The sequence below is a fragment of the Typopeltis vanoorti genome, chromosome 2 (assembly GCF_054136105.1).
Source record: "Typopeltis vanoorti isolate ZY-2024b chromosome 2, IOZ_Tvanoo_1.0, whole genome shotgun sequence".
Lineage (NCBI taxonomy): Eukaryota > Metazoa > Arthropoda > Arachnida > Uropygi > Thelyphonidae > Typopeltis > Typopeltis vanoorti.
This window is the reverse complement of record NC_143550.1, coordinates 132,619,543-132,631,690: the sequence shown is the minus strand read 5'-3', so window position 1 is coordinate 132,631,690 and position 12,148 is coordinate 132,619,543. Positions and strand designations below refer to the sequence as shown.

Here is a 12,148-nt window from a genome sequence, read left to right as displayed (position 1 = left end):
AAAGCAGATTCAAACCACAAGAAGGTGGAGTTAACTTGACAGGGAGAGGCTGTATGTTGCACATTGCTTGTGCATTAGTGGCCCAGGTGACCATATCTGTGCACAATTTTAATATGTTGATATCAAGGTGGAATTTTTCTACAAAATCAGAAAAAACTACTGCATTGTTTTATCTGTGCTGTCAACTTGTTAAAATTCAACAGCCTCTATTTGAAGAATGTGAAATTTCACCAAGCAAAAGAAATCTAATGAATGAGTATAGTAGTTCACACTACTACATGTAGTTTTTTTTTTTAAGTTACTTTTTGCATACTCATTCATATTTATTACAAAAATTCTTTATGGAACACATAAATCACATCAAATAACTGCTTCTTCTAATTTTGAATACAAAAAAAAAAAAAAAAAAACACTGTGTAACAGTATGCAGTAAATATTCATTTTAAATTTATAGATCTAACTTCTCAAAATATTATTCTCATACGTGCTCAAAGTTTATTAGTTACTTGATTCTTTTGATAAAGTGAATAATCTTTAAATATATCTGCTCAGCTGTAACACTGCTTCAAGCCTTTGAAGAGCTGCTTCTGTCCCTAGTGCAGAAATCAATTCTGCAATTGGTGGTCCTTCCTAAATAGTAAATATTACAGACAAATTTAGTTATTCTAATGATTTGAGTAACAAACCTAAAACATGAATGTTCAAGAAACATGTAAGTATTTTTTTGTTTGTTTGTTTTTAAACTTGGCTGAATATTATCTTTGAACTTGATAACTTCATTTGCAAAACAAGGATACTATGTACTGTGAGAAGGTAACTGGTATATAATGGTCAGCTCCATTCCATCCCCTTTGACAATGCATATTACTGTTCATTATAAAATATTAAGAATTAGTCAAATACCATGAGTTAATATTATCATTAACTGACATTCTTCATGGATGGCCTAAAAACTTATTATGAGGGACCCATACTAACATACAAAGCCTATCAAACTTCTTATTAGTAAATTCACTTACTCTACTCATCAAGAAAAAAAAAATCTAGTCCTCATGCCCTTCTAATGCATTCTTATATAACTTTCAAGCATGACCTCTTGTTCTTTCTCCTTTCCTGTCATGTTATTGAAATATTTTCTTTGCATCAGTCCTTTAAAACCTTTCAGTAAATTCTGTTTTTATGTTAGCTTATCTTTTCTGGCTATCAATTAAATTTTGTAATCCACTAACCTTAAATTTTGTAATCCATAAACCTTTAATTTGTATTCATAAGGAGTAGTCCACAGTCCTGTCACCATCTTGATCTTCATCCCAAAAAAATCCAGGCAACCAAATCTGTACACAGTAGGCATCCAGATATAGCTGTATCAAAGTCTTATAGAGAGGGCTAACTTCTCTGCTTTATTCATCAACAACCAAGTGACCCTTTGAGCTATTTTGCTCACTTCTACAATACATCTAGACTTCAACACCCACTAAGAACTGGATTTCTGAAGTAACAAATTCAAGTAGCAGAATATCTGATATTCTACTACTTGAATGACTATGTTCAATGGTAGTAGCTTCAATACAAAATCAAACTACTATAAATCTTTGCATATTTGTGAAAAACTGAAAGAATTGTGAACTTTCATATTGCATAATATGGTGTCATTTACAAGTATGTGTTTAGTACCACAAATCCTCACTTTAATGTTAAGTCATGATAAAATGAGTCCACTGTTCTTCAGAATAGAAGATACTGTTGAAATAAGATGAGGTAAAGTGCAAGTCACCAATTACTTTCATTATGAGGTGTAGTGCTGTATTAGACAAAACATGTATGTCTCTAAGGCATGAGAATCAGTGTACTACCGAAAACAAGAAATATAGGCAGTATACAATTTTAACTTATGGATCTGAGAGCTGGGTTAGAAATAAAGCACTTGACCAAAGATATGAGAGTCCTGAGAAAGATTGGGAGCATGAACAGATGGCATCAATGGCAATATTATATTAAAAATGAGGATATTAGGAAAGAACTTGACATTGTTAGCATCCAGGCATGTGTTAGCAGAGCTAATCTCAGGTGGTATGGTCACTTAAACAAAATGGAAGAGGGAAAGATTAGCAAAACAAGTGTTCTTTGCCTTAGAAGATAGAAATATAAGATCTGATAATGTTGGAGTCTTGACAGATAATAGATCGATTTGGAGGAGGTTAGTAACAATGTTAATAATACTATCATAATATCCTGTACACCCCCTTGAGGATACATGCCAGGAATTTGATGATGATAGACTACATCTGTGAAGCCTTCTTCAAACAGTGGAAGCAGATACCAATGTTCCTCCAGGTGATGTGAAGTTAGATTGCTGATTCAGGATAGCACTCCTGTTATCGGTCCCCTGCTGTAGTTATAGTTTGTGGCCTTCCTTCAATGTATCACTGGATGTGATTCATTCTGTAGTGCACAAAACCTTGTTCTGTAAACCACAGAATGATGCGCATGCAACCATCTGGCTGTCTCTGTCTGACTTTGGCTAGCCTCTATAATCTTATGATGGCTTGCCACCAGAATTCAATGGTTAAATGATGTCTTGCAGACATATCCAATAATTTTGCTATGATAAAATGTCTTGTTCTCACTTCAGACACAAAATGGAAAACTACTTCAAAATGTCTGTTTTTATGCCATGGCTTATTTGAATATGGTGTGCCATCTAGTAAACCTGGTACTTCAGTTCTCCATAAACAGGGTAAGTGCCTCAACACCAGATGAAGAAAATCCCCCTCCCCACACACACACCACAAAAAGATGTTCACAAACATCCATGCCACTAATGATACAATACACAGTCTCTTGTAGTATAGTCCATTTCCACAAGTGGGACTCTGGAAAATTCAGGAAGCATTTGCTACAAAGGGATAACTCCTAGTTAGAATAATTGCCAATGACAACTTTATTTGTTCTTCAGAGCAGGATTGTAAGATTTTAGGCTATTACTCATCCTTCCTTGTTTTTCTTTATCCAAATATGGTACTTCAGGCCTCCATAATCAGGATAATTGCCTCAAAACACCAGTTGAAGACCACATACGCACACACACACACACACACAAAGATGACAAACATACTGTGAAAACCAAAACTTCTCTATTTGAAGATACATCAGGCAAGCAGTTCTGCAGAACAGTTTATACAATATATGGGAATGAACCTGATGGCAAGTCTTCCTGATCATCTGATGCATGTTCAAGAGCCTGTTTCTTCTTCCTACACCTCCTTATGCTCTGCATCTAATTAACTCTTCAATAAAATTCACCATGGAAAGAAAATCAAATAATTCTAGTGTCAAATTGTCCATTAGAGTTTGCCTAATAATAATAATAATAATATTCATTTACAGATATCCAGATGTTACATATCTGTGTAATTCTCTGGATTCTCTGTTTTTGATATTCTCTGGCTAAGGTTTTCTTGTCTCATGATACTACGTCCTTAATTTTTACAATCACTAATTTCTTATCCCCAAAACTTGATTTTCTGTAGATGAATTATGCAAACTGTGAAATCATATTCCTCAATGACTTGACTATCTACACTTCCAACTGGCTTCCCTTTTTTCAATTGCACTGATTAAGCTTAAGAGGAGATGTTAAAATATTAACAGTAAACAATGATCTAATTTAAACTACCTATCTACTAACCAGAATACCAGAGACCAGCTAACTCATCTTTAATTGAAAAAGACATTTATGAATGTTCCCCTCATACTGTGTGATGAGAACTAAACCAAGGCCTTTCTACCAACAACTAGTCAAGTCCAACTTATCTCACATCTTTTTGAATCCATAAAGAAATTTTCCATCTACAAATAGAGCATGACATTTTAATGTTTCATAACTAATAATATGTAACTACATATAGTTATTAGATGTAAAAAATATAAGTAAAAATAAAACTTGCAAACAAAACTCACCTTTCCTCCTGTAAGGATTTTCCTTAAGAGAAACATACATTTTCCTGTAGGAAGTCCATGCTCGGTGCAGTATGACTTGATAAAATCACTAAATTGTTTTTCCTCATACTCTAAATCAGAAAAGGTCTTCAACTTTCTAATAACACTGTCAAGAAACATTACTGAAATAGGATACATATGAATGAATGATAGCAAACTTACAGAATGAGCTTTGCATATTTTCTATGATAAAGAAATACATTAGTTCAATAAATTCTTTAATCAAAATTTTTCAATTTCAAGAAGTTATGTGCTATCAAAATTTGTTTATCATTATGGGGTAATTTTAATGTCTGCTGCATATATTTATCGATAATAATAAGTTGCAGTTATAAAATTCACATCATGATGAAGACAAAAAAAAAAAACTATTATAATGTCCTATCTTGTCATGTGTCATATCCATCCAAGAGGTTAGATATTATGGATCTCAATACATTTCTGTCTTGGGCCTAGCCAGTCCAAGTTTTTGAATCACATATGTCCTCTTCCTTTCTTTGCTTTCCTTTTAAAATAAAACAGTAATACCCTGCCTTACAATGCTTCACTTTACGATTTTTAAAGAACAAAATCCAAGCATGCTTGGAAGGCCCACAACCTTCCAAGCATGCTTGGATTTCGTAACCGAAATACAAGGATAGAATGGTCACTCCTATGCCTCAAGGTATTCTTGGCTGTATCCCTGTGTGTTCACGGGGCCGGTTTGCCTGCTTCCGGGATGAAAAACACCAGACAAACTGGCAGAAAAAACCCTACTGCCCGCGCCCAAGACCGGCTAACTTGGCTATGGCTGAGGAAGATCCTTCAGCTCCTCACGTCTCCGACGGGAATCGAACCTAGGACACTCCTTCCCCAGGCATATGGTTGCAAAGCGCAAAGCCACTAGGCGAAATGCACGGACTCATATGACCAATGCCCATTTTATATGAGTGCAGCATATTGAATACTGAGATAGGTTGCAGGCTAAACTTACCTCATGCTACAATGCCTTGCTTTATGACTATCTGCTCAAATTATGATCAGTGCTTTGGTAGTTTGCTGTGAATTATGAACTGTTTGTAACTATAATTTTATACAAATGCCAGAAGTATTAGGAACACGAAGGAAGAACTTTTGGCCTTGGTTGGCACTTCCAGACCACAGGTTATTGGCATTAGTGAAACATGGCTGACAGAAGATGACAGCTAGATGGATTGAATGTGAGGGGTATGGTGTGTTCAGGAGTGACAGGGAGAATAAAATGGGGAGGAGTGTTATTGATGATAGCTGATGAGCTACAGCCAAGAAGAATAGAAGTGGAACTGCAGGATAGAGAAAAGAGCACATTTGAGGCTATTTGGTGTGAGATTGAAACTAGCAGAACAAAATATATAGTTGGGTGCTGCTATAGACCAGGTGATGGAATAGATAGTGGAGATAGTATGCATAAGCAAATAGAAGACATGAGTGGAAGGAGGGTAATTATTATGGGAGATTTCAACTATGGTAACATTGATTGGAAGGAGGAGAGGACACATGGGAGGAAGGAATTGGATTTTCTGTGGTTATTAAGGGATAACTATCTGCGATAGTATGTAATGGAAAATACTAGGGATCAGAGAGTGCTTGACCTAGTAATTGCATCAGAGAATTTGGCTGTAATGAATAATGAATATGATCATGTTGCCACCAATTGGTGAGAGGGATCATAGGGTTTTGACTTGGGAGGTGGCTAAAGGTGTGGAATTTACAATTAAGACAGGGTACATGTGGAATTATCGGGGTGGTAAGTATGACAAGCTTAGGAGATTGATTGGTTCGGTGCCATGGCATGTATAACTGCATGGACTAGAAGTTGATAGTGCATGGGAGGCAGTTAAGAAGTGTTTGCATGAAGCAATGGAAGCAACTGTATACCTAGAGTTCGAATAATAAATCAAGTAGGGGTTAAATGGACGAATAACACCATTAAGCTTGAGCTGCAAAAAAAAAAAAAAAAACTATCGAGGAAATTTAAGGAGAAAGGTGACCGGCAGGCACATGAACGGTATAAAGCACAGGCCAGAAGGGTAACGAGTGTGGTAAGAAAAGCAAAAAAGGATTATGAAAGAACATTGGCCATTCAGGCTAAAGAGAATCCCAAACAGTTTTTTCGATATGTTGCAAGTAAAAGCAAAAATGTATATGGCAGAATGATTTTAAAGAATGCCGATGGTAGGGAGGTAACTGAATCAGTTGATATAGTTGAATTACTGAGCGAGCTCGTTGCAAGAATATATCTTCCAGGTGGTGACATTGCAGAAATGAATGAGCCAATAGATTATACAGGAATTGTGGTGAATGAAGTGGAGGCGAGTAGTCTATTGCAAAACCTCAATGTCAATACATCTGTGGGATTGGATGGTATACCAGCTCATGTCGTACATGAAGCGGCTAAAGAATTGTCAGTACCCTTGACCATTTTGTTTAATTTGAGTCTCGGGTCTGGGTTAGTCCCGAGGGGGTGGAAAGAGGGGAAAATAGTTCCACTGCATAAAGGAGGTTCCAAGACTGCTGTTGTAAATTACCGACCGATTAGCATATCAGGAATCGTTGTCAAGGTCTTGGAGAAATTAGTCAAGAGAAGAATACAGGATTGGATAGATGACAATGGGATACTGTAATGGGACATGGTTTTGTGAAGGGTAGATCATGCCTCAGTAACTTGCTCAAGTTTTATAACACAGCGATGGCTGAACTGGATAAGGGTAATGGGTTTACAGTGATGCTACTGGACCTTGCCAAGGCCTTTGAAAGGATACCACATGGAACTTTAATCAGTAAACTGGAGTAGATGGGGATGGATATTGGGTTGGTGAGATGGATAGGAGGGTAGGTTGATGGAGAGATACCAGAGAATGGTTTATTCAGGAGTGGAGTCCAAAAGATGGCTTGTGATTAGTGGTGTGCCGCAGGGTTCTGTTCTTGGACCACTACTTTTCAATTTGTTCATTAATGATATAGGAAAGGATCTGAGAGGAAGTGTTCACTTGTTTGCTGATGATGCAAAGTTGGGTAGAGCAATTGTGAGTGCACAGGATGTCAAAATATTGCAGGATGATTTGGATAGTTTGGAGGACTGGGCTAAGGAAAATGGATGTCAATTTAATGTGGCAAAGTGTAAGGTTATGCATTTTGGAGTGAAAAGATTAGCAGCAGTATATCGCATTGGTGGAACCGTACTCTAGGAGATTGATGAGGCCAAGGATTTGGGAGTGTTGGTGGATAGGGAGTTGAAGTTTAGGGGGCACATCACAAAAGTGGCTAAATCAGCTCATCAAATCACTTGGTTGCTGAAAAATACTTTAACAAGCAGAGACAAACAAGTTATTGTTCCTCTATATCGAGCCTTGATAAGATCCCATCTAGACTACTGTGCCCAGATATGGGCTCCAGGGTTTCTTCTTGATGGGGAGGAGGTGGAGAGGATCCAGAGACGAGTGACCAAGATGATAGCCAGTCTGTGGAATGAACCTTATGAGAACAGGTTGAAGATTTGTGGGTTGCAAAAATTGGTTGATAGGCGGAAAAGGGGTGATATGATTGAGACATTCAAATACTGAAGGGTTTCTATAAGATTAATCCAGAAGATATTTTTGAGAATAGGAGTGGTGGTGGTGGGAGGACTAGGGGCCATACATGGAAGCTGGGCAAGAATGTGGTTAGCAGGGGTGTTAGAGCTAGGTTTTTTACTTGGAGAGTGGTGAATGAGTGGAATAAGCTGCCAGAGTCTGTGTGGGTGCTATGACCATGAATGAGTTCAAGGCGAGGTATGATAGATACTGTGTGAATGTCAAATAGTTGTTCTTGACATGATGTTAGGGCCTCCCTTGATGAGTCTGTCAACTCCTTGGAGTCCCCAAAATTCAAATTTTCGAATAAAGATCAAATTCAAAGTAAGGATGCTATTGCTTCTGCTGAAAAGAAGACACATAAACCCATAAACATTACATGCTAAGATGTATAGCATGTAATGTTATAGAATAAAATTATTAAATTTAGTAACAATGGTGGACTGAATGCTGAGACAGGTTACAAGCTAAACTTACCTTGCACTGTTGTTACCGTCGTTAAAAAACAAAGATAAAGTTTTAGGTGAAGTGAAAAGTGCTACACAGGGCTGCTAAGCAGGTGTGCAAGTTGTGCACTGCACAACGGTACCATAAAAGGGGTGGGAGAATTAAGCTTTAAAAATCAGTTCTCCATTCCGAACACCATCCACACGTGTTTGCTTACGTCAGATTTCACTTCTTCCGAAACAAGCGCTGCATATCAATTCAGAGAAACCATATGTATCGTACAATCTGCAACTATCAGCGCTGCTGACATCTGGTGAGCATATTGTTGTAGTTCCAGAAAGTTTAGTCTATCAAGTACAAACTAAGCTGAGTCTTCTTCTATGCAGATACAAATCAACACCTTTCCATCTTTCTATTGGTTCTCTAAGTTAAAGCTTTGTAGTCATCTGAACACGATATTATTAACGCACGTGTTGATTGTGTTTGGAGTTCTCTGTTGTTGTTGTTGTTGTATTTGTGAAAGTATAGTCCAATTTTCTATACTTTAAGTAAAAAAATATACAAGATTTTTTTATTTTGATAAATTTGTTTTAGCATTTACATCTGTTTAAAAACTTTCTGTACATTCTTATCAAGGGAGGACACCAACACACCAAAAACCTTTTTGTACAAAGGTGCCTTATATGTCAGCAGCAGTATGCTAGCACTAGTTAATACTACAGTTATCCATAAATATGACAATCTTATTGCCAATATAGAACATCTTTAAATGGTTTAGACTGATGACCAAACTGGTTGGCAAGTTTTCCTTTAAGGCAAGTTATTCAAAATAACTTTTTTATTTCGAAAAATTATTCTAAATTTTTCATTTACATATCTGACGTAAATAAATGCTTTTTTTAAGTAAGTTATGCACATACACTGTGGCTACTTTATTAAGAACAGCATTTAATAACAAGTGGAACCCTCTTTTGCCTTAAGAATGGCTTGTATTCTCTGCTGTATTGATTCAATGATGTGTCTAAAACATTCTTCTGGGATGTTTATCCATGCTGTCAAAATGGCATCACTCAATTGTTGCAGATTGGATGGTGGCACGCTGCTGCTGCTCTTTGCTGCTCTTTCCACCTCATCCCAGAGATGCTCTATTGAGTTGAGGTCTCCGGAGTGAGTTGGCCATTGAAATAAAGGAAATGCACTATCATGTTCCTTGAACCATTTCAACATACTGTGTGCTTTGTGACCTGCTGCATTGTCTTTCTTGAATTACCCATTTGATAATGGATAAACTGTAGCCATGAATAGGCAAACATGATCAATGAAGATAGGTTGTGGCATTCAGGCTTTATCGGAGAACCTAATTACACCCCTGCCACCAGCCTAAGCTGTTGTTACTTGGCAGGAAGAGTCCATGGCCCCATGTTGTTGCTGCCATGTTCTGGTCCTGCTATCAGCATGTACAGCACAAACCAGGCAACATTTTTCCAGTCATGAGCTGTGCAGTATTGTTGATCATGTGCCCACTGAAGGCGCACCTTCCTGTTCTTAGCTGTGGCTAAACGTGCTGCCATTTAGTGAAGTCTGGCTCTCAGAAGTGGATGTGGTATGATATGAAAGCAGATAGATGATATACTGCCTTTGGTGGTAAGCAGATGTCAAAGTTAATCGATCCAATTTTGATCATCTTCAATGAATTGCTGAGAATGAGAAAGTACTGTATCTCCTAATTGGAAACTTATGAAACTTATTTAGACTCGATTCATATGGGTGGTTCACTGCATAAAGTGAAGAATTATAGACCCTTAATCAGATTAGTATTATGAACAAAATAAAGGGAAACTTGTTAAGATACCTAAGATGATCTTCAAAGGAATAACTTGTTGAGCAGAGAACAGTATAATTTCATTAAGGAAAAGCTGATTATAACAAACCAAGATAATACTAACATGATTGATTTGGATTTCAACAAAGCCTATTATTCATTATATTTTTAAAGGTCTGTACTCAATATTGTATAACTGCAAAATAAACTATGAATTCCAATATGTTCATAGTTCATGTTGCCACTATGTGATATCTTAATAGATACTGATAATGCTAGTATTATCAGAAGCCTAACAGATATTTATATATGAAATAATATTATTAAAAAACTATAATGAACAGTATGCATGGATTTCAAGTTTTTACTGTAACATATATACAGAACATGACAAAAGATTTTTATTATGTATATGTATGATACCTTTATCTGGCTGTAATTCATCTACTGCCTTAATATCAGGTGTAATCCATAAATATGCCATGTCAGGAGAAACTAATTCTGCTAATCTGCTGATTCGATCCTAAAAGTTTAAAAAAAAATCAAAATCAAGAATAAATTTTCTGCTAAGAAATAATAAATTTTCTACTAAGAAAGTGAAAATATTATTATCAGCATGATGAGACTTTAAAGGGGTTTGCATGACTCATTGCTGCATACTAAAATTTACATCACACCATGACATTATTATTATTCAGGACTCCATGGAGTCAAGAGACTCATCATGGGAGGTCCTTCTTAGGAAACACTAAGTCTATCATACCACTCCTTGAACTCATTGACCATTCATGCTCTTACCACTCTATCAGGCAATGCATTCCCCGGTACAACCACCATCCATGCAAAGAAACCACACCTCACTTTCTTGCTCACAGCTTCCTTTCGTAACTTCCAGGGATGGCCCTTTGTCCTCACTCCTTCCTCCTGTTCCATCAAGCGAAACAACTTCCCACTGTTAACCCTGTAACTACCTGTGAACAGTTTAAAAGTCTCAATCATATCACCTCTCCTTCTATCTACCAAACTCTGTAGTCCACATTCCCTCATCTGATCCTCATAACTGTTATTGTACCGTCCTAAAACCCATCTTTGTTATCCGCCTCTGTACCCTTTCTACAGTTAATTTATCCCTTTCAAATCCTGGGGACCAAATTTGAGAACAATAGTCTAAGTGTGGTCTGATCAGGGTCTTATACAACGGAATGATCACTCTTTTATCTCTGTAGGTCAGTGTCCTTCTCAGTATCGCAGCAATCCTTTGGGTTACCTTCACCACCTTTGCAATATGCTTCCTGAATTTCAGTTTTCTATCAATCATCACCCCCAGATCTCTTGTCTCCCCTACTCCCTCCAGTGCAGCTCCTCCAATCGAGTATGCAGCTCCCATCAATGGATCCCAAACTTCAAGACTTTACATTTTTTTGCATTAAACTGACACCCCATTCATTTGCCCATCTGTCTAGTTATTCAAATCCTCCTACAGGGCTGCCACATCTGCACTATTACTGATAACCCTTCCCAGCTTCACATCATCTGCAAACAACTGAATATCCCCTTGCAATCCATTGACAATGTCATTAATATAAAGGCTGAACAATATAGGTCCCACTACTTTGTGTATACAGGTCCCTGTGGAACTCCACTTGTAATAACCTTCTGCTTCCTTGATATTGCCCCGCCATACACAACTCTGATACCTATCCGACAGCCAATCCTGAATCCAGTTTACTAACCTGACATTTAAACCCATGTGCTGCAACTTAAATATCAGCTTATCATGTGGCACCCTGTCAAATGTCTTTGCAAAATTCAAAAAAATGGCATCATATGACTTTCCCTCATCAACTACTCTTGTCACTTTATTATAAAAGGCAATCATATTACTAAATCAAGAGTGCCCTTAATAAATTCATGTTGATTTTTGCAGATAACATTACCCTCATCTGCCCAACACTGTATATAGTCCCTCACTAATTTTTCCAAGACCTTAACAACTACTGATGACACACAAACTGCCTACAATTACATACTTTCAGTCTGCTACAGCCCTTATGCAATGGCACTATCTACGGGAAAGGGACCTTGGATACCTTTCCCGTAGATAGTGCTACTCTCCTCTTGCACCTCTAAACCTGTCCTATCCCTCTAATATTAAAATCTTCTTCTCAAGGATGAAATACTCCAATAATGCAGCATTGAACAACTCCACTATGTCCTCTGCATCAGTCACTCTATTCCCGTTTTTATCCAGCAATGTCATTCTTCCAGAATCATTTCTCTTTTTACTGGC

The 12,148-nt window shown here is 37.2% G+C and overlaps 1 protein-coding gene across 4 annotated transcripts in view; it reads right to left on the bottom strand.

The window, feature by feature from the left end:
- GluRS-m (putative glutamate--tRNA ligase, mitochondrial) overlaps positions 1-12,148 on the bottom strand; it is a 189,083-nt gene that overhangs the window by 52,085 nt on the left and 124,850 nt on the right. For 2 of the 4 annotated variants that reach the window (XM_090408318.1, XM_090408327.1), the window contains exons 12-14: positions 10,282-10,381; positions 3,961-4,121; positions 507-630 (exon numbers count right to left, since the gene is read on the bottom strand). In XM_090408318.1, the coding sequence (XP_090264444.1) occupies positions 535-630; positions 3,961-4,121; positions 10,282-10,381 (357 nt within the window). In that variant the 3' untranslated portion in view covers positions 507-534. The remainder of the gene's footprint in view (positions 1-506; positions 631-3,960; positions 4,122-10,281; positions 10,382-12,148) is intronic. The other 2 variants (XM_090408334.1, XM_090408339.1) reach the window with 2 other exon arrangements.